This window comes from Heptranchias perlo, chromosome 34 (genome assembly GCF_035084215.1).
Source record: "Heptranchias perlo isolate sHepPer1 chromosome 34, sHepPer1.hap1, whole genome shotgun sequence".
Classification (NCBI taxonomy): domain Eukaryota; kingdom Metazoa; phylum Chordata; class Chondrichthyes; order Hexanchiformes; family Hexanchidae; genus Heptranchias; species Heptranchias perlo.
Genome location: NC_090358.1, coordinates 12,544,958 through 12,568,091, shown reverse-complemented (window position 1 = coordinate 12,568,091; position 23,134 = coordinate 12,544,958). Strand labels below are relative to the sequence as shown.

Sequence of the window (23,134 nt, the reverse complement as noted above, 5' to 3'; positions counted from 1 at the left end):
AAGGGAGGTTGGAAAATAAACACGCAGTCAAAGAGAGGATAAAAAGAGATATTTCTATTGTCCCCATAAACAATAGGATTCAGGTAGTGTCCTATCCCAACCTCAATAAGATCAGCAAATAAAGTTGTTATCCATGCCTGAATATAACTGGGAACCCCTGCCTTTAGTGCACCAGAACAAAAAACAAATAGATCAATGAATAGAACAGCAAAAATGCATCAAACAGATTGCACGATTTTACAAGTGACTGAATTTGTCCAGCCACTCTCGAATAATAGTGCACTCCTTCAGTTTGACTACTGCTGTATGGGAGAGGGTGAGCAGGAGGCCCACAAGCAGCTTTTGCAGAAGCCCCCCAAACCTCTTGAGCTACCCTTGATTATCAGAGCTACAGCACAACATTATCAGAGATACAGCAGGACAGTATCAGGGACAGAGCAGGATACCAGCAGGGTGTTACTGCAGGTCATTATCAGTACAACAGGATATTATCAGAGTTATAGCAAGATATTTTCAAGGATGCAACAGGATATTATGAGAGATACAGTGGATAGTATCAGAGTAACAGAGGGATATTATCAGGAATACAACAGGCCATTACCAGGGATATAGAAGGATATTATCAGGGGGTACAGAATATTATCAGGATTACTGCAGGACATTATCAGGAATACAGTGGGATATTATCAGGGATACAGGAGATTATCAGGGACTTGTTTTATCATGTTTACATGTAATTGCTTTACTTCAGGTAAAAAAATCCTTAGTTCCCCTGCTTGGGAAATTGGGGAACTGCAGTATGTGACTGTGGCATTAAAGGGCACATTGCACAATCTGAATGAGGCTGTCCTGTAGACTTAGGATGCAAGCATGACTTATCACTGAATGCAGAGCCTGTAACTCTTCCACATCGGACATGAATGAAGTGAATGTGATTAATCTCAAAAGCAGCCTCCAGCCACTGACACGGAGCAAAAAGGGCGCAACTGCATATAAATCAGGTGCCAATCAAAGCCAAACATTCTGTGATCAGGGGGACTGGGCTTGAATATTATGGGACATCGTCAGCTCTGGAACTCGTACAGTTTCTATTTTTCTTCCGTTTCTTTTTCAGTCTGACGGCAACCTGGAATTGAACTGTCTCGGAATCTGATCTCTTTATTTTTGCTCTCAGAGGAGGTCTAAAGATGACTTTCCAGACGGGGCAGTCCAGCTCAGTGAAAGGAAGGGTTTTCCTCTTGGGGGTCTTCCTGATCACACTATTAAACTGCGCCACTTTGGTTTTCCTCTTCTTTCAATCCAACAAGCTGAGATCCCAGGTGGAAGCTTTAGAGAGCCGCTTGGAGGAACTGTCTGGGACTTGGCCCATCGAGTTTATCTCGCGTCTAACCCAGGACGACTCCGACTTGTCTGAGCAGAAAAATCGGAATAAGCGAAGCCGACAGGAGATGAGGGCCCGGGAGGAGTCTGAAGATACCATCATGATGATGACTTACTCAAGGATCCCGGTACGTACAGTGAATTTCAATTATATTTGAGTACGAAGCAAAATTAACCAAATGAATCAGCAGCAAATTAAATACAGCAAACAATTAAACTTAAAAAAACATATGGGGTAACTTTGAGGAAAGGGGAAGCTGAATTCTGACTCCCAATTAGAATAAGATGGAACCAAGCTTTTGCTTCCCGGCCATGAGACTTGTGGCTAGTGTCAGAGTATGAAGAGGAAATGGAGAAACTTCAGCCCTTCAGTCTTGGAAGAAGGTGACTGAGGAGATGTATACGATATTAAATGGTTTAGAAAAAGATACACCTGGAGCCCTACTCCAGGATATGCCATAGGATTTGAACAATGGGGCATGGGTTCAAACTGTTGGAAGGTCAATTTAGGACATCATGCAACAAATTATTGACTCTTGGAATGGATTTTTTTTGGGTGGGATATTGGAGGCGAAAACCCACGAGTCATTTAAAGGCATTTGGATGCTATAATGGGGAGAACTGGGGACTTTCTTAAATTGATCAGTTGAAATGGACAGAATGGATTTCCTCATCCATAATTATCTCATTAACATATGTCATTTGGCATCCCACTCTCTGTCGGTCCATATTGGTTCCGGTTAGTCCAACCCTCTCATCTGCCATTCACTGTTATCTTTTGGTCCTTTCTGCGCTCGGGGAGTCTGGATATTCAAGGCCATGTTTTACAGCCGATAGTTTACTTTTAATGTTGTTACTCTTCAGTGTTAAAAGAGCCTGAGTTGATACAACTGTTTGCCTGAACTGGTGGGCTGTGAGTTGCTGCTGAGAATTCTCGTAAAAGTCCAAGGACATTAATCACAGGGCAATGTGACCATACAATACATAGCTAGAATTTTGAAAAGAATTGAGTCGCTTTTTAAATATAGTTGCAAGACATAAATTAAGAGAGTTTAGCATAAATCCGAGATTGAGACATGCAGTAACACATTTGAGGGATTGAGATTATGTCATAAACAGTGGTTTATTGCCTTTGCCTCCACCTGGTGCATATTGGGGCAAATAATAAGATCGGCGGAAACCCGAGAGAAACTGGGGAAACAGCATTTACCAGAGTTTTTGCTGATGTTCCGCCAAAATTATGACGTGCGGTCGGGGAACCACCGCAGAAATTCTACCCCCTAATTTTTGAGTTCTTCTTTATAACTGTCACCCCTTATTCCTGGTAGGGGTCATTTTCCGAATATGTGTTGCCTCAGAAAATCATCCCTTTAGGGAATACGTCCTTGTACTATTTTTTCCCCCCAAAATGTACTATTTTGCATATCTCTACATTTCTTATAATACTACTTGCATTTATATAGCATCTTATCATTGTGAAATGCCTGAAAATGCTTTGCGCAAATAATGATTTGGAAGTGCAGTGACGTATTATGTAGGAATAAGCATTAGTCATTCTGCACCAACAATGTCCCATAAACAGCAATGATATGAATGGCCAGTTAATCTGTTTTTGATATTATTTAAGAGAGGATTGTTGGCTAGGACACCAGAACTCTACTGTTATTCAAACAGTACCATCATATCTTTGATGTCCATCTGTGGCCCTAGGCACATAGCCAGGGCCTTAGTTTAAGGTCTCATCCAAAAAACAGGACCTCTGGTAGTACAGCATTCTCTCGGTACTGCACTGGAGTTTGAGGCTAGGTTATGAGCTCCAACCCACAATCATCTGGCCCGGATCTTAACGTTTTACCAACTGATCCAAGCTGACACAAATTTTGTATAATAAAGTTTACGTTGTCTCTTTGGGCTTGAGTTAGTTCCAAGATAACATCTGTTGATTGAAACCAGATTGATCCTCTATGGCAGATTCATTAATTGGATGGCTGAGCCAAAGTGTTTCAGACTCATTGAAAGGACATGTTAGGCAGATTGTCACTGAGAGATGGGATTCTTCCCACTAAACTGCGTGGTGTTAGTAAATTAAATTCCAGCAGTACTCTGTGCACATTTAGATATCTCTACTCCTTACCTCTGGTCTACCTGTGGCCAAGATTTCTGAGTTTAGGTAAATGAGTTTGTCCCTATGAAGAGAGGGTAGGGCTGATTCCACATTCCCAGTGGGGAGGAGCACTCAGGGAACCCACAGGTACACAGTTCATGATTTTCTGTCCCTATTTCTCTATGAGCACCATTCCTTCCCGAAGTATAGGAGTGTAGAATCGTCCATGGATGTACTTTATATTTGGCAAATGGAAATTCTGCTGATGTGGATTTCTCAGGAGTATGGTTGGAGAGTCCTAAACAGGGTGATGGCTTTCTGCACATGTCAGACACCCAGCTGACCAAGAAGAAATATATGCCAGTAGAGTTCCTGAGGAGCTCTCTTATTTAACTTGTGGTTTTTGGACATGAGTTGATCTTGTGTGATGTGGCGAGAGAAGTGAAAAGAGCTTAAAAAGATAAATAAAAATGAAAGAATTTTCCAAATTCTGGTGCGGAAACGATCCCAATTTAGAAAGTCAAATTGAAATCAGATTGGGCCCCCGTATAATGGCTGCATGTAACCTTCTTTAAAAATGGCACGTTTTCTTCCTATTGTGATTGGTGTAAAGGATCATCTGGACACAGCATGTAGAGGAAATTTGAGTGGGGAGGTTCACACATCCATAATAGAGCTTGCCTGATTTTCTGTCCATTTAAATTAATGGAAGGAAAACACACAGGCACTGTTATGGGCATGCAATCCTCCCTACCTTATTTTCCTCTACATAAGAACATAAGAAACTGGAGCAGGAGTTAGCCGTACGGCCCCTTGAGCCTGCTCATTCAGTAAGATCATGGCTGATCTTTGACCTCAACTCCACTTTCCCGCCCGATCCCCATATCCCTTGATTCCCCTAGATTCCAAATATCCATCGATCTCAGCCTTGAATATACTCTTCGACTGAGCATCCACAGCCCTCTGGGGTAGAGAATTCCAAGGATTCACAACTCTCTGAGTGAAGAAATTCCTTCTCATCTCAGTCTTAAATCAAAGCAAAGACTAATGGTTAACGGATGTTTTTGTAACTGAAAGGCTGTTTCCAGTGGGGTCCTGCAAGGCTCACTACTAGGTCCCTTGCTTTTTGCGGTATATATTAATGATTTGGACTTGAATGTGGGGGGCGTGATCAAGAAGTTTGCAGATGATACAAAATTTGGCTGTGTGGTTGATAGTGAGGAGGAAAGCTGTAGACTGCAGGAAGATATCAATGGACTGGTCAGGTGGGCAGAAAAGTGGCAAATGGAATTCAATCCAGAGAAGTGTGAGGTAATGCATTTGGGGAGGGCAAACAAGGCAAGGGAGTACACAATAAATGGGAGGATATTGAGAGGTGTAGAGGAACAAAGGGACCTTGAAGTGCATGTCCACAGATCCCTGAAGGTAGCAGGATGGGTAGATAAGGTGGTTAAAAAGGCATATGGGATACTTTCCTTTATTAGCTGAGGCATAGAACATAAGAGCAGGGAGGTTATGCTAAAACTGTATAAAATACCAGTTAGGCCACAGCTAGTGTACTGTGTACAGTTCTGGTCACCACATTACAAGAAAGATGTGATTGCACTAGAGACGGTACAGAGGAGATTTATGAGGATGTTGCCAGGACTGGAGAATTTTATCTATGAGAAAAGATTGGATAGGCTGGGGCTGTTTTCTTTGGAACAAAGGAGGCTGAGGGGAGATTTAATTGAGTTGTATAAAATTACAACGGGACTAGATAGTGTGGATAGGGAGGATCTATTTCCCTTAGCGGAGGGGTCAGCGACCAGGGGGCATAGACTTAAAAGTAATTGGTAGAAGGATTGGAGGGGAGCTGAGGGTGGTGGGGTCTGGAACTCACTGCTTGAAAGGGTGGTAGAGCCAGAAACCCTCAACTCATTTAAAAAGTACTTGGATGTGCACTTGAAGTGCCGTAACCTATAGGGCCAAGGACCAAGTGATGGAAAGTGGGATAGCTGGATAGCTCTTTTTTGGCTGGCACGGACATGATGGGCTGAATGGCCTCCTTCTATGCTGTAACTTTTTATGATTCTATGATAAATGGCTAACCCCTTATCCTGGGAATATGACCCCTAGTTCTAGATTCTCCAGCCAGGGGAAACAGCCTCTCGGCATTTACCCTGTCAAGCCCTCTCAGAATCTTATATGTTTCAATGAGATCACCTCTCATTCTTTTAAACTCCAGCGAGTATAGGCCCATTCTATTAAATCTCTCCTCATAGGACAACCCTCTCATCCCAGGAATCAATCTAGTGAATCTACGTTGTACCGCCTCTAAGGCAAGTATATCCTTCTTTAGATAAGGAGACCAAAACTATACACAGTACTACAGGTGTGGTCTTACTAAGTAAGGCCCTATACAATTGTAGCAAGGCTTCCTTACTCTTGTACTCCAAATCCCTTGCAATGAAGGCCAACATACCATTTGCCTTCCTAATTGCTTGCTGTACCTGCATGTTAATCTTCTGTGTTTCTTGTACGAGGACACCCAAATCTCTCTGAACACCAACATTTAATAGTTTCTCATGATTTAAAAAATATTCTGTTTCTCTATTCTTCCTACCAAAGTAAATAACCTCACATTTCTCCACATTATACTCCATCTGCCACGTTCTTGCCCACTCACTTAACCTGTCTATAACCCATTGCAGATTCTTTGTGTCCTCCTCACAGCTTATTTTCCCACCTAGCTTTGCATCGTCAGCAAACTTGGATACATTACACTTGGTCCCATCATCTAAGTCATTAATACAGATTGTAAATAGTTGTGGCCCAAGCACTGGTCCTTACGCCTTATGGCACCCCACTAGTTATAGACTGCCAACCGTTTATTCCTACTCTCTGTTTTCTGTCCGTTAACCAATCCTCTATCCATGCTAATATATTACCCCAACCCCATGAGCCCTTACCCTAAGTAACAACCTTTTTATGTGGCACCTTATGGAATGCCTTTTGAAAATCCAAATATACCACATCCACTGGGTTCCTCTTTATCTACACTGCTAGTTACATCCTCAAAAAACTCTAATAGATTTGTCAAACATGATTTCCCTTTCATAAAACCATGCTGACTCTGCCTAATCACATTACGATTTTCTAAGTGCCCTGTTACCAGTTCCTTAATGATGGATTCCAGCATTTTCCCGACGACCGATGTCAGGTTAATTGGCCTGTAATTCCCTGCTTTCTCTCTCCCTCCTTTCTTGAATAGCGGTGTTACATTTGCTGCCTTCCAATCGATTGAGACCACTCTAGAATCGAGGGAATTTTGGAAGATCACAATCAATGCATCCACTATCTCTGCAGCCAGCTCTTTTACATCCCCAGAATGTAAGCCATCAGGTCCAGGGAATTTGTTGGCTTTTAGTCCTATTAATTTCTCTAGTACTTTTTCTATGCACTGTGCCCCGACGACCCTTTACATCAAAATGTCAAAAGGATATTTTTTTATGAAAGAAAGAAGCAAGAACTTGTATTTGCATATTGCCTTTAATGATCTTAGGACGTCCCAAAGCGCTTTACAACCATTGAAGTACTTTTGAAGTGTAGTAACTGTTGTAATGTAGGAAATGCAGCAGCCAATTTGCACACAGCAGGGTCCCACAAACATTAATGAGCTCATTTCAGGGATAAATATTGGCTGGGGCACCAAGGAGAAGTCCCTGCTCTTCTTTGAAAATAATGCCATGGGATCTTTTATGTCCACCTGAGAGGGCAGATAGGGCCTCGGTTGAATGTCTCACCTGAAAGAAGACACCTCTGACGGTGCAGCACTCCCTAAGTACTGCAGATTACAGCCTGGATTACGAGCTCAAGACTCTGGAGTAAGGGTTTGAACCTTCAGATTCAAAGGTAAGAGTGCTACCAACTGAGCAACAGCTGACACCTATTTGCACGACCTCAAATATCTTGTTTCATTGTGTTTTGGATTTATTTAATTAAATATACCTTCTGAATAAACATGTTGGTTATGTGGAACTTCACCTGTTGGCAGCACTAATCAGAGAATTGCAGGCAGCATGCCCACTGTTTAACGATATGCACTACCGGTAGGTGAGGTTTCCTGCTTCTATAAATAGGGGGCAATCCACTCTTCCAGATTACCACCCAGCGAAGTGGTAACAATATCAGCAGCGATGACTTTAACAGGAAACACGTGACTACAAACCTGCGCCAGTAGCCGTGTCTACCCATGTGATTAACAGTTACAAAATGCTATTTATTATTTCATTTTTCTAGCAAGACATTAGCGAAACTGTGAATGCAGTTTTAAAAGAAACAGCCCAATCATGTTAATAAAATAAAAATAATTTGCAAGGTATCTGTCATAATGGTCCTAAAGCCTGAACCCAAAAGGTTGAAAATAAAATTGAACAGAAAAGTAAGTAGAATTTGTAATGTCAAGAAAAGTTTTTCAATTGGAAAAGATTGCCACAGCCAACTTGTTGGTAATGGCAGTGGTGTAAGCATCAAGCACACAGTTCCCACAGAACAATCAGATTGATAATAGGGGACATTCACTCATCCTTTTAAAATAATATATAGATGATGGGTATCCTTGTAACAATGATTGATGGCATATGGTTTCAACTGAGCATACTTTGAACTACATCATAGTTTATAAAGAATGAATTGATCACAAGAATGCTTCAGGTAGTTGCAATTGTTGCAAAAGAACCTGTAAAATACTACCCCCAACGAAGCATGGTTTATTGGGTATTATTTCAATATATATGATCAGGAAATACCCTGTATATATTATAAAGGATATGCCCTACCGAAACCTCCATTCAAAACATTGCAACTAGATGTATTTTGAAACAGTTCAGTTTATAAACAAGGAATGGGTCACAAGAATGGATCAAATACTTGCAATTGTTGCAAAATGAACCTTTAAATACTGTCCCCAACCAAATCATGATGTTTATTGAAGAGCAAATCTGTTGGCTTACATAAATAATAACTTGAATTAGAAAATGAAATTAACTGGTTAACTTACTAAATTGTAACATGTACGATGATTTGAGTTATTAGATGTACGATTTTATGTGTACTTTATTCAGGAGTACATGTTATAATCGATTGTTCAAGGCAAGTCAAGCTAATCCCTCAGTCATGTTTGTTGGACATTCTAGATATTTTTTCTGAAACTACATTCACAGTTTTGTTAATGTCTTGCAATGAAATTTTAAGTTCCACATCTGGATTGCATTTAAGAGACCTCACGCAGTTTCATTGGCTTAATACATGGATGTTGTGAACCATAAAAGCCAGAAATGTCCCTGGTCTGTGCTGCATCAGCTGATCTCAGCCAGAGTGGCGGTGGGATTGCTGCAATTGACCTCGGTGTGCTCCGACCGGGGAGGGAACAAAAATAAAGCTCGAATGTTTGCTCGTGATGGCAATCTAATAATCTCTACTAGACGTTGGTCGAGGCAGATTGCTCTATTTTCAGAAGCCGTAATACTCCTTTCCCTATACACAGTCAAATGGCCAATCAGGTAAGGTACCAGAGGGCCACTGGCACCATAAAATTGTATCCCAGTCTGAGTCAGTGTCTTCAGAAGAGGAGGCGAAAATGGGAAAAGAGTAAAGGTTTCAGCACTATCCAGATATTATCATTATATTACATTTTTAGTACATTTTCATCACTGTGAAATAAGAATGCCCCTTTAGCACTAAAACCCCAACTGGTTCCAATTTCTTTCCCTGTACATCTCTTCAACTCTTCCTCATTCTCTTTGTATTCTTTCTTACAGTGTTTTTAGTACAGCTATCCACCCTGTGTATATATCTTTCAGAAATTCTTCTTTAGAAATTGATCTGTCTGCAGTCTTTTTTAATCAAGTTGTTACTCATGCTATAGTGCATGACAACTGTATACTATATTTACTTGTGTTTCACCAGTGCTGAAGAGGCACTCTTTTATCAGTAGCAGTAACAATGCAATTAACTTCTCCTCATTAATGTGTAGTTCCACTGGTAGGATGGATGGGAGTGAACTGTCAACCTAGCACATGTATGATATTCTCCCCCCTCTCTCCTGCTTCACCAACACTGCACGTGGTAAAATACTAATCACCTACGGCCTGAGAATATAGACGATGCAGAACCTTCATTTGTATGGGACCCAACCTCCTATTCCTGCAGGTTCCAAACAACTAGATCATTATGAAAGAATTCACTTTGGATACAGTGCAGTCTTTCTTTTCCAGTCTGGCTTCTTTGACACATTAGCTGATGCTCCTACGGCATGTTGTAAGTTGCCTTTAAGATCATGCTATTTGTCACATTTTGAAGTGCAGTTTGGATCATTTCAGATTTGGCACTGGGTATTTTATTCAATAATAATGCAATAAAACTGACAAAATAATGCACTGTCAGAAGATATAATGGAACTTATGTATGGAAAATTATGCTACACGTTTGGGTTGACCCAAAAAACTAGGCAGTTTAGACTTAAATTAACAACTGAAACCTGTGTGGATATCATTAAAAGTGGAAAAATTGACCTAATTATCCTAATTTGTTTACTATGCTGGAACCACACTCATTTAATTGCTCAAAGAAAGCAATACCTCTGAACTTTTCCTCAGCACTATTAGTCCTAATGTTAAAAATGTAGACATAATCTTATCTTTATAGATAACACATATAAATTATTGATTTCAAAGGAATGATTATCGGGCGGGTTCTGTAAAAGGTGGGTGATCAGCTTCAGCAGAGACCCACCCTGGCAGTGAAGGTGAAAATCTACCCTTTTGATTTTAAAGAAGCAGCAAGAAAGCCCAGCACTAGCAGCAGCTTCATTTCTGAGCTCAGCTCCTGCACACACGAAGATATTCTTATCAGGGCAAGATTAAACCTTCATCCTGAAAGAAGAAAACGTTTTGTAGAATACCTATCCAAATTAGTTGGTGTTTATTATATACTTGTAAACAATTTTACAACACCAAGTTATAGTCCAGCAATTTTATTTTAAATTCACAAGCTTTCGGAGATTTCCTCCTTCCTCAGGCAAACATTTGCCTGAGGAAGGAGGAAATCTCCGAAAGCTTGTGAATTTAAAATAAAATTGCTGGACTATAACTTGGTGTTGTAAAATTGTTTACAATTGTCAACCCCAGTCCATCACCGGCATCTCCACATCTTTATTATATACAACCTTGCTTTCAAAGTTAGTACAGATGCTAATTCCGTTATTTAAATAATGATAATTTAATCCAATATCCTGCTCTTTGCTTCTACTCTCTGTTTTCCTCCAACTCTTTTTTTTGTTTTGTATTCTTCTTTTCAATCTGTAAATTTCCTGGTACGCTGCCTGTTATCGATTAACTTTCCTATTTTCTCCTGGTTCAATTATTGCGACTTTTGGTACTTGCTCCCTTTCTTTATTGTTTTTTTGCTCTCACGGTTCAGGAATGCTTGAGTTAAAGCACATATACTTCAAAATACATTCATCACGTTTCTGTGTTTGTAGAGCAAAAAAAGTTGAAAACATGTTGGAGGGAATTGGTCCTGTGTGATGAGATCTAGCACTTAGCATGATGGTCGTCCCTCTCCCTTTTCTCCAGGACTAGATTTGAACCACACGAGTTGGTTCTGGTTTGAATATTTGAGTTCTGCGGGTTGCAGTTGAATTGAAAGGGCATTCCATTTGGAGCTAACTTCCTTACCCTCTTTCTGTCTCCTCCATAACTGTTGGCTTTAGCAAAACACTGGGAAAGCTGTTGTTTATACAGTACACAAATTTGCAATATATATTCAGCAGCAGAATTCTTGTCATTCTTGGTTTCAGGATTCAAAACAAATGTTGCTCGCAGGGAGATGGACAATAATATAATCCATCCACATGGAAATATTTGTGGGTTTTAGCTTTTCAAAGTGCAACTTTTGTTTTCAATTATAATGATGATTCAGACCAGTATAATCGTTTTAACAGCAACCACATAAAGCAAATGTCCTGTAACAAGTTCTCTTGTCGAAGAGCATTGGAATTTAAATCACATTGTGAGATATTTTAATTTTGCTGGTTTTGAAATGATTTCACTGCATGACCACTATTACTCATAAGTTAATAACAGTTCTGTTCTCCTCTCCTAATGATAAATGGAAAAAGCAGAACCATCAAACATTACTAAATGTCAACATAATATCACTATATGCTGTGACTAAGGTTTCAATTGTCAAGACAATATAGGTTTGATTTCCACTTGTTAATAAGGAGAAATAAAACTAATGCATTAAAAAATATATTATTTAGACCTATTTTGGCTGATTTTGAATAGTTCAATCACCTTTATAGGCTCTTCTTAGATAAATGACTAATACAGAACTAACTTTGCTATCATTTGGACCTCAGTGTTTAAAGTACATTTATTATATTCATCATGAAGTTAGTAAGAACAAAATGTTATCAACATAAATACAAACTTATGTTTTAAATCTTTGGTGCTCGGTGAATAATATTAAATATCATGTCCAAAACAACCTGAAATAGAAATTAATTTATTGCAAAACTAGACTGTTGGTGTATGACATACGACCAAATGAGTAAAGATGCAAATATAATCTGCTCTAGAAAGTTTACTAAGATTAAATTGTTCTGGAGCCAGAGCTTTGCTGCACATTTGAATTTTAATGTCTGTTATCTGGAACCTTCTCTTAAGTTCCTTGACACGCCAATGTGTGTGTGTGTTTTTCCTTTAATTTTTACATTTACTAGCTTTAGCTGGGTTACATGTTACATTTATTATATTATTACAAAAAGCAGATTCTAAATGCCACCAAATTTTAGTTCATCCTGCAACAATAGACCTTCCATGTCATTAGAAAATTGCCCTTAATATCCGTTCAGCAAAGCAGCATTAAACACTGGCAACATTTACAAATGCCTGATATGCAAAATTGTTACTTCCTCCATGCTCCACACCCAATCCCTCCCCTCCTGACACAGCTGAAATTATGGTAAGTCACATTCTTATGATGATGAATTGATTCTGTATGCTGACGTGTGCCTTCCAGTATGGGTTGAAGAATGTGGTGCATCCCAGCCGTTTCCTGCCAATCACCCGTCTCTGGTCTCATAGGGCTATGTGAACTGTACATATTTAACCCGAAGTGCTGGTTCACTTGAGTGATGTCAGGAAGCACTTCTTCACACAAAGGGTAGTGGAAATCTGGAACTCGCTCCCCCAAAAAGCTGTTGCGGCTCGGTCAACTGAAAATTTCAAAACTAATTTTTGTTAGGCAACGGTATTAAAGGTTACAGAACCAAGGCGGGTAGATGGAGTTAAGATATAGTTCAGTCATGATGTAATTGAAAGGTGGAAAAGGCTCGAGGGGCTGAATGGCCTGCTCCCATTCCTCTGTTCCTACTTGCAATGTGCATATTTGCCAATAGTTCAGATTTAAGATGTGATAGTGGAATGGCCTTTAAATAGTTTTATGAACATCACAGAGAGCAAGTGCAATTGCAAAGAAATATGTTTAAGAATTAAATAATAGATGTTACTTAGTGTAGAATAATACTATGACTGGACTTACTTTGTGGCAAACCAACAACCTTAAACTGCCTGAAGCCACCCCTGCCAGCACTCCTCTCATTCTGAAACAAAAAAAAATTAACAAACTCAACTTATGCCTTGCTGGTTATTTTTGTAAATGAATGCCTCCAAATTTCAAAACAAAAGTAAAATATTGAGGAAACCTCCACTGCAATACCGTGGGGCAGGGATGGACATAGGGTCAAGTTATGATCGAGTCATAAGGTGCATTGTACATTACACATTTATCTATCTGCCTATCTGAGTACTATCAATCTTTCTTTTAATTGTCACTTGTTCAAATTTCTTAATGTCATTAACAAATCTGATAATATTAAAGAAATGAAGTTTCCTCTTCTGTGTTGTTTTGAGTAGTCAAAACAGCAGATCCAGAACAGATCTAGTTACAGAGAAAGAGAGAGAACCTCCTGGAAGGGCTTTCACACTTCAGCAACACCTTGCATTTATATAGTGCCTTTAATTTTAAAAAAACACCCAAATTAAAAACTACTTCACCTTGATGTGAGAATGGCTGTATAGTCGCACCCATAATTTTCTGGAATTGGCAACTTCTGTGGATTTCTGAAGAGCTTTGAGGAGAGAAGGCAGCAATTTCCTTCCCACTCCCAACACCCCACTGTCATTCCCACTTTTTCTTTAGGCGGTATGGTTGCAACTTAATGAGTATTGTACCTGACTCACCTAGTTCATGAGCAATGCCTCTAGTAGGCCTTGTGATGAATCACCATAGCCCACTGCTGCAGCTGCTAACATTGTTAAATCCACCAACTCGTTCAATGAGCATTCTGCTATTACAGCTGCTGAGCACCAGCCTCTGTGCCAAGCTGCCTCATAATGATAGCTTTTATAATAAGAGAAGATTGTTTTGAAGACTTATGGGGGTGGCTTTTGAATCTAAGCCATTTTGATATCTCTAACAAATTTCAGCTGTTAGAACAGAAGCAATTCCAAAAATACATGAATATTTTTGTGACATTTTTATTATAACCCTGGTTACATTTTTCTTTAGGTTCGAATATTAATGGACTTGTGCAACAGCACTAGGGGGATTTGCTTAACAGGTACGTTTATAAAAAGATTATCACATTGCATGGAATATCAGAGCAGAAGATTGAAATATATTAAATCTGTTTATTCCCTATGAACTGCTCTTCATTGTCATTCTCTACAACTGTATTTTGATCAATTTTAGAAAATGCGTTGACGGTAAAATCAGGATTCATGAGTTGTCTGTGGGCTCCTTGTGGGACTACACATAAATTGGTTGGTGTTATTGTGACAGTTAAAAGGACAGCTGTGTGGGGGTGTCATAGCAACCTGCAAGATTGCTTGTCTACATTATCATGACTTGGCTGATGTGAACTTTGATAGCCTGCTAACTGTAAACAGCACTGATCCACTGGTGTTACTTTGCCGGATGTGTGGCGTGAACCTCATTTACAAATGTAAACAGGGTTTCCGCTGCACTTCCAGTGAAGTAATGCCGACAGAGGAGGAGCAGCTCCAAGGAATTTCTCCGGCCATTGTCATAACCCTTAGTAAGGTGAAAAGTAAGAAGAGTAATGAATGGATCAGCTTCTGCTTTATATGAAGGGTTGGTACTGGTAAGTACTTTTATATTACAAATAAATGATAGGCAATGTACCCCAAATACACAATCACATACGCACGCACACACATGCACACACACGCACACACATATGGACACACATACCCACACACACACACATGCATACATGCACACACACGGATACACGTACCCACACACACACATGCGCACACACGGATACACGTAGCCGCACACATGCACACACATGGATACACGTACCCGTACACACGCACACACACATGTACCCCCCCACACACCCCCACTCTCCTCTTCAACAATAGACTTTTATGGAATGTTATACTGAAATGATGTTCCCATTTCTCTGTCATACTGGAGTACACAGTTTTATACTGCACTGTCCATTAAGCAATGTTTTATTTGAGATAATTGGGTGAATTTGTTATCAGTCCAGCCACTCACAAATCCCTATTTGTGGATATTGAATCCAAAAATTAGCACAGCGGGTAAAGTGTAAACCTCCATCCATTGGCAAAGCAATAATGTACAGTCTGAACCCCACAAATTAACCAGAAATTCACAACTGAATATTTTGTTTTCATGAGATGCGAATAAAACTGTACAGAAACATTTATCAGCGTGAAAGCAGGTAATCTGCTTACTGCACAGTGGTACCTTTTTTGTAAAACTATAATTAATTGTTTTTTATGTTGAGTAAATATTGAAAGCAATGAATGAAAAGAAAGTAAGTTTTTATTTAAGCATTTAATTTGAGATACTTAATGTATCTTGTGCTTGTGACAAAGAATAGGTATTTCTGGATAGTTTTATGATGTGGAGATGCTAGTTACTGGCTGCCCTTTTAAATCTAGTCAGTATATACGCAGTTTAATAAACCACTGCAGTTCAGTAAAGTACCAAACTTATTTTGATGCATGCGTGAGAGAGAGAGTATGTGTGAGAGAGAGTGTGTGTGTGTGCGCGTATGAGCGTGTGAGAAAGAGAATTCAAATTTAAACAATGCTGTGTGATTGTTTCATTTGATATTTGACTTTTCTTTGAATTTGAGAGGTCAGATATTCAAAATCCAGAAAGTCCCAGAATCTATATGAAGAAAATGTTCCATTAAATCGGGGGTGGGGGTGGGTGTTAGAAAATCTCACGTGAGGAGATTTTCTCTGAAATCTCAGAGAAGCGACCAGTCAGTACTGGTCAGTATGATATTCCATGAAGAGAGGAGAAACACTGGGGGCATTTTTAGATTCTAGTGTAAGTTGGGCAGGTGGTGAGTGGGACATGCGCTGTGCCCACGTGAAGGAGTTGGCGTGGGACCCGCGCCATTCTCATGGTTGGGCCTCATTTACATTAATTCGCTGAGCCGATTTTAACTAGCCGAATTCGCGTTAAGACCAGTAGTTCATTGGCCGCCATTTCTACAGGGGACTTCCCATGGGTGGATGGAGCACCCATCTGTTTCAGGCACTGGGCCTCTTTACTATGCAAATCAGGGTCTTATGATATAGTTGGGACCCCGACTGCTGTTTTCAGGCACAGGTGCACAGCACATGGCAGAGAATGCCAGTCGCCCACCCATCCCTGCTGGCGGGAGGTCCCGGCCACTTTGAGGCCCAGGTCTCATCTCCATGCCACCGGTGAGCTGCATGCTCTGAACGGGTGTCCTAATGCAGCTCACTGGCTTCGGGCCAACAACATTGGACGGATTGGATGCTGAACTAGCCCGTAAGTAGGCCCTGGCCGGTGGGGGGGGGGGGGGGGGCAGGGGGGCGGGGGAGTGGGGGTGGGGGGATGTGTTGGGGGGAGGCGAAGCGGAGAGGGACATGCCCGGGCTGGCAGTGACCCGCAGTACTTCTGTGGAGCCAGGAGGAAAACTTGGAAAAAGTTCTGGGGACATTTTTGGAGTGGGCAGCAACCTGTACTAAATGTTCTCTCTCTCACTGTTATTTCCTCTAAGAACCCTATTAAATTTGTGACACATGCTTTTTACAAACCCATGCCGGCCGACCTTAATTAGTCCATGCTTTATGATATTAATTTTATTTTGAATTGTGGCCTCTAGAAGCTTGTCTCCTACTAATGTTAGGCTGATTGGCTCATATGAATAGTAGCCACTTCGATGAAGTGCCACAGTGTGACTGTGACCATGAAACTGTATCTCAGCAAGAGAAGCATTTATACAGAACCTTTCACATCTTCCCAAAGCACTTCACAGCCAAAGAAGGATCCAACTTCTCAAGGAGAGGGAAGAAAGGGAGAAAATTGATGCAAAAATGTAAGAATCGCAAGAGACTAAAGCCCTTTCACAGCTTGATCGGAGCATCTTAAAAAGCTTTCCTTACCTTTACTCTTTGCTGACTCAGAAATTGATCTAGTTCCATGTTGACTATGTCAGCTGAGTCAGTATGTTCCGCATTCAATTGTTCGCTCTAATATTCCACTAGTTTACACTAAGTTATTCCTTACACTAAGTGTATGCTACGATATACTTACATTTAATGCTGTTAATTAGTATATACTTTAATCTCTTTTTAATTAACTATGTCTAAACTTGCCTCTTCTCTAAATTGTACAAAACAGGCCCACCAGGACCAGCTGGACCACCAGGTAAGAATTATTAATAATTTACATCAATATTATTCTTTAAAGCATCTAAGAAATTTTGACTAGATTTTGTCACTGTATAGATTTTAGACAAATACATTTAATTCATATATCTCTTAAGGTCCTCCAGGTTTAGATGGATTACCTGGATTTAATGGGTCAGACGGACTTGTTGGGCTTCCTGGACCACCTGGAAAGGAAGGCAAACGAGGACGAAAAGGTAGTGAATCTTTTAAGCACCAGTAAGTTTCAGTAGTTTGTCACAGAAACAGTCTTCCTGTTTATTTGAAATGGATTAACTGCTGAAAAAAGGGTGGACAGGGGAATAGCATGGGTATTTTTTTAAGCATTTGTCAGCTAATGTCACAAAGAGTAATTTCTAGCCTCACCTCTCCTAAATGACTTATCTACCCAGTCGGAGCTCTCTAAACGCTCTTGTATGCAAATAAGAAATTTGCTGATAGGAGATGCCAGCCAAATCACTTGATCAGTAACAAAATTCTGACTCATTGAAATATGACAGCTTATTTTGTTTTACTAGTCCAATTGGCCAGGTGAAATATATCATGTGTTGGATGGTTAAGATTAATAACCAGTCAAACATTAGTCACTAAGGTTATTTTGGCTACTAAGGTTGAGAAACTCTTGGATCTTGTGAGCATAAAACCATATATTATTTATACATGACTGCTTGTGTTTTCATAACAAAGTAATCAACTGATTAGCATTTATATTAAAACAAAATTTCTTCTTCAAATCACAGTTGCCCCTGGACTAAGAGGTGAACCTGGAGAGCTGGGACCAAAAGGTGACAAAGGAGACACCGGCCCACCTGGTTCAGATGGGTTACCAGGTCCAAAAGGTGAACCAGGACTGAAGGGCGATAAAGGAGAACCTTACAATGAGATCATTTTAGAAGGTAAACTATCAAGTTGTTTTTATATGGCTTAAAAAGCTTTACTGCTAAATGTGAGATACCCAGAATCTATCTGCAAAAGAGTTATTCTCTTATACTAAATAATATTTATAGTAATGACAAATCTATTTGCTGACCTCACTTCTAGATGGAAAATTATAGTAAAACATCACAGAAGTGATTTTGAATTAACGCTTGAAAATCGGGGGTCTCCTTGGCCACCTCAATAATGCCCGAGGCCAGCCTGATAATTGTTATTTTCAGGTACAAAAGGACGGAGTGTGTTGAGCAGCTTCACCAGAGGTCCATAAAGTGACAGCTGGTGGCCACTCAAAAATCGACTCAGGAAATTAAAAAGCATTTTTTTTTTGGTGGGCGCAGAAGGAGCAGAGTTGCCGGCTCAGCGTGGGTGCCAGCCGAATTCCTGCAATCCCAGAGCTGGCGAGCTGCAGCGGGGCACCCAATTGGCGGCCACAGTTTTTGGGCGTCATGTTAATGGGCATCAAACTGGCTTGTGCCTCATGTTGGCACCAACGGGTGGATGGAGGAACCACTTCTCCAACTTCACGCTCGTTTTTGGTGTCACTTGAAAATCATCCCCCACACATCATAAAAAACTACTGTAGTAGCTTAGAATTCTTTACTGGGTAGATTTTATGAAATAGTGCGCCCTGATGCAGAGCCTCATACGACAGGAGTGTATAAAAGGAATTCAGGTGTGGAGAAGCTTTTGTGCTGACTGTACCAAAATTTCCAATAAATGTGGCATGAAGCTGTGCTCCAGGAGTACTAATTTGTAAAATCTACTCTCTCTGAGACATTATTCTGCTTCAAAGATAATAGTATACTTTCCTTTATAATTTTTCAGAACTTATGAAGCACATCATGACATTTCAACAAGTTATGTTATCAGTAGTGTGCAAAAACAGGAGTTAAATTATAGGGCTGATATAAATTGAAAATGTATTAACACATTAGTGCGAAGGTCCTTGCTATTTTAACAAAGTTAGAAATAAACCAGTTAGTGTCTTTATTGAAACAGTGGACAAAAGAATTTAAAGGAATGCATTAACATAAGAATGCACAGTGTGATTTAAACTCCTGTAAAAGAAAAGAAAGAACTTTGCATTTACATCACACCTTTCACATTCTCAGGTCGCAAAGTGCTTCAGAAGCAATTAATTACTTTTGAAATGTAGTCACTATTGCCATGTAGGCAAATGCTGCAGCCAATTTGTGCACAGAAAGGTCCCAAAAATAGCAATGAGATAAATGATCAGTTAATCTGCTTTTGGTGGTTTTAGTTGAGGGATAAATTTTGGCCAGGACACTGGGAGAACTCCCCTGCTCATCTTCGAATAGTGCTATGGAATCTTTTACATCCACCTGAACAGACAGATGGGGTTTAACGTCTCATCCAAAAGACGGCACCTCTGACAATGCAGCATTCCCTCAGCACTGCACTGAAGTATCAGCCTAGATTCTGTGCTCAAGTATGTTTATATTTAGAACACTTCTACACTTACAGTTACACAGTGGTCTTTAATTATAACCAACACTGTTACTCCATTTAACCTCATCTCAACCATGTGATTCCTGCTGAGTTGTCCCAGCTCATGCCAGTGTCTGCGGGTTAGGTTTAATAGGTTTTACACAGACTAAGTAGAAATATTTTTTAAGTCATCGAAAAAGGTATTACAGGAATAACCTTGTAATTTGCTATTATATGGTGACACAGCTCTTTTTATATGGCATTGGGGTTTAATTATCCACTGAACAACAAAATAATTGGTAGAAACGAAAAGAAAATACAGGAATACTGGAAATCTGAAATAAAGACTGAAATGTGCTGGAAAAGCACAGCGGGTCAGTCAGCATCTAACAAAAAGTAAGATTAACATTTCAGGTTCAATGCTTTATTAGATCAGATTGCTAGATTCCTGATTTGTTGGGTGTCCTAGTCTTAGTGCAGCTATTAAAACTGTCCAGTCATTCCCTGTAACAAAACTTTGATAACAGGTAACAAATCTAGTGGTGCGATTTCTGTTATCATTGATATAATGGTTCCTTCACCTGGTCCAGAGTTAGTTATTGTTAGAGTACAAAATACAGGTCATGCTGCTGGTGAAACCAGGAAAGAAAATTTGTCTTGTTTTGTGTAATCTTTTAGGATAGTATATAAAAATAAAGGGATTTATTTCCCCATTTGTTTAGAAAAGGATCTTCACCAGGAATTTGTTCTCCAACCGGATATCGGCTGAGCCCCTGGAGAAACGGCCTAATGACTAAGAATGGCTGGGGGTTTTACACAGTTCCTCCAGGGTTTCCACCGATGTTCCGCTGAAGTTGCGGAGAGAGATTGGGAGAACCCCACTCCATAAAAATAACGTGGCTGCTGCCGCCCCAGAATTCCTCTACTTTGTGATCGTAATCCCACCAACTCCCCCCCCTCCCCGAGGCCTCCCAATATTGCACTGGCCCGAATCTCATTGGGATGCCTATTTGGGGTGGGCAGCTCACTGGTTCTATTTGAATGAAGTTCGGGCTTCGAAATGGCTGCAACCTCTTTGCTCCCGGCAAGGGCGGGTGGGCACCTTACTCCACCGGTCAGCCGGCCGAAAAATGAAGATCTGTCCCTAAGTGTGAATGAACCTACTCGCGACTCAGGTGGAAATAAAATATAGCACAGATTCAATAATGCATTTTCATTTAAAACTCTAATAACAGTGAACTCCAATAAATAAATGCACGTATCCAGTAAACAGTTTGTGGCTATTGTTTGTATAAACTAATACGGTATTATTTTCTTCATAATAAATGTAGGTACAGTTAAGCTACACACCGTGCACATCATCAGTGAACCTTTACTGGATAGATTTACGTTTTTAAATGCAACTTTTTTTCATTCAGGTCAGAGAGGCCCTTTGGGTCCTCCAGGTCCAGCAGGACCACCAGGTTCTCCAGGTCCACCAGGTCCCCCTGGTCCACCAGGTTCCAAGGGACCAAAGTCCCGAAATCAACAGAACGTCATCAATTATGGTAATGTATCTTTAAATCCGAACCCTCTATGGAAATGTGACTCTTGATATTTGATAACAATGTCTTTTTCAGACTGAGCCTCACTCTTGTGTTTAAATTTAGATGAAACTCACGCCATACCAAATGACGACACTTTAATCGGAAGAACATCTGCACAAAAAACACTGAGTTCCCTTTCGAAGAAATCTGGTACTGTTTCATACCATTTCTGTCCTAATTTTAGTATTGAATTGTGGTATTAATGCATTAATACTTAAGCAATATCCTTCAATAGGACGCATTATAAAATCAGTGGATGGCCCTTACAATGTGACAAGGATAGAAAACACATTTGGAGCATGGATGAAGGACCCTGCATTGAAGAATAATGAACAAATTTGGGTTGTTGAGCACTTTTCAGGTTTGTTGTAGATATGCTTTCATATATTCTATTTTGCTGAATGAAACAGAAGCACAAGACTCAAGACACCTAAATATGCTGTACATTTCCCTCTTACTTAAATATCTGATAGAATTCAAAATGTGCTTCACTGAGTCATAGAGTCATAGAGTTATACAGCACGGATAGAGGCCCTTCGGCCCATCGTGTCCGCGCCGGCCATCAGCCCTGTCTACTCTAATCCCATATTCCAGCATTTGTTCCGTAGCCTTGTATGCTATGGCATTTCAAGTGCTCATCCAAATGCTTCTTGAATGTTGTGAGGGTTCCTGCCTCCACAACCCTTTCAGGCAGTGAGTTCCAGACTCCAACCACCCTCTGGGTGAAAAAGTTCTTTCTCAAATCCCCTCTAAACCTCCCGCCTTTTACCTTGAATCTATGTCCCCTTGTTATAGAACCCTCAACGAAGGGAAAAAGCTCCTTAGTATCCATCCTATCTGTGCCCCTCATAATTTTGTACACCTCAATCATGTCCCCCCTCAGCCTCCTCTGCTCCAAGGAAAACAAACCCAATCTTCCCTGAGAAGTTGAGGATATGCAGGTTCAATTCAAGGATAAGACCATCAGATGAATAACTCCTTCAATTGGCCCTGCCTAAGCTCCACTCCCAATGAACGTGCAAGCCTATTATTGCTGTCACATACGAACATATGAAAAGAAAGACAGGAAAAGTCCAGCTGGCCCATCGAGCCTGTCTCAAACAGTCATAATGCAACTGAACAGCATGACCTCCCAAGTTCTCTCCCACCAGCAGTCACCTAAAAAGCAGATAAAACCCCTAGGCCAATCCAGGGGGAAAATCTGGGCAATTCCTCCCCGACCCTGAAGGTGATCAAAACGAGTTCAAGAGATCACAGAGACCATGAGGTACTAACCCAACATCCCTCCTACCTTTTGTTTGCGGCAATATTAACCAGAGCATGGAACTTGTCTAGCTCCTTTTTGAAATGTAGTGGTTCAGTGGTACCACTTTAAAACAGTAAAGATAATTTATTTTTGTATCTACAGTCCTCCCAATTTATTCTGCTAATATGAGCTGTTTAATTGCAATGTTCAGCCCCTAAATTTCACATTTTATTTGGACACAATCAAATGTCTTATTCAAAGAAATTAATAAGCATCCCACCCTAGTATCTGGTCTGGATTTAAAACCTGATAGGCCATAACTTTACCATTTTTCAGGCCATTGTCCCCGTGGCATCTCTGAGTAACATTACTAGTTGGTTGAATTTGAAGATAGTTCTGTGCTATGGACACCTGTTCAATAAGCTATAACTCAACTCCCTTAGCAATTACGAGAAGAAAGCCCACCACAACCTTTTCAGGGCACTTAGGGATCACCCACATCCAGAGAACAAATAAAAAAGGGAAATTCAGCCCAACAAACTTCTTTGGCTTAGTGAATTTATGCTTGCTACCCCTTATCCACTGAACTAATTTTTCATTCCAGAATCCCTTTAGC

At 40.3% G+C, this 23,134-nt stretch overlaps 1 protein-coding gene across 1 annotated transcript in view; it reads left to right on the top strand.

The window, feature by feature from the left end:
• The first annotated feature begins 1,004 nt into the window (after positions 1–1,004).
• The window catches only part of gldn (gliomedin), a 31,419-nt gene continuing 9,289 nt past the window's right edge, over positions 1,005–23,134 (top strand). The window contains exons 1-8 of the mRNA XM_067971438.1: positions 1,005–1,508; positions 14,102–14,153; positions 17,255–17,281; positions 17,400–17,498; positions 18,042–18,197; positions 21,105–21,233; positions 21,336–21,422; positions 21,508–21,633. Of these exons, the coding sequence (XP_067827539.1) occupies positions 1,188–1,508; positions 14,102–14,153; positions 17,255–17,281; positions 17,400–17,498; positions 18,042–18,197; positions 21,105–21,233; positions 21,336–21,422; positions 21,508–21,633 (997 nt within the window). The 5' untranslated portion in view covers positions 1,005–1,187. The remainder of the gene's footprint in view (positions 1,509–14,101; positions 14,154–17,254; positions 17,282–17,399; positions 17,499–18,041; positions 18,198–21,104; positions 21,234–21,335; positions 21,423–21,507; positions 21,634–23,134) is intronic.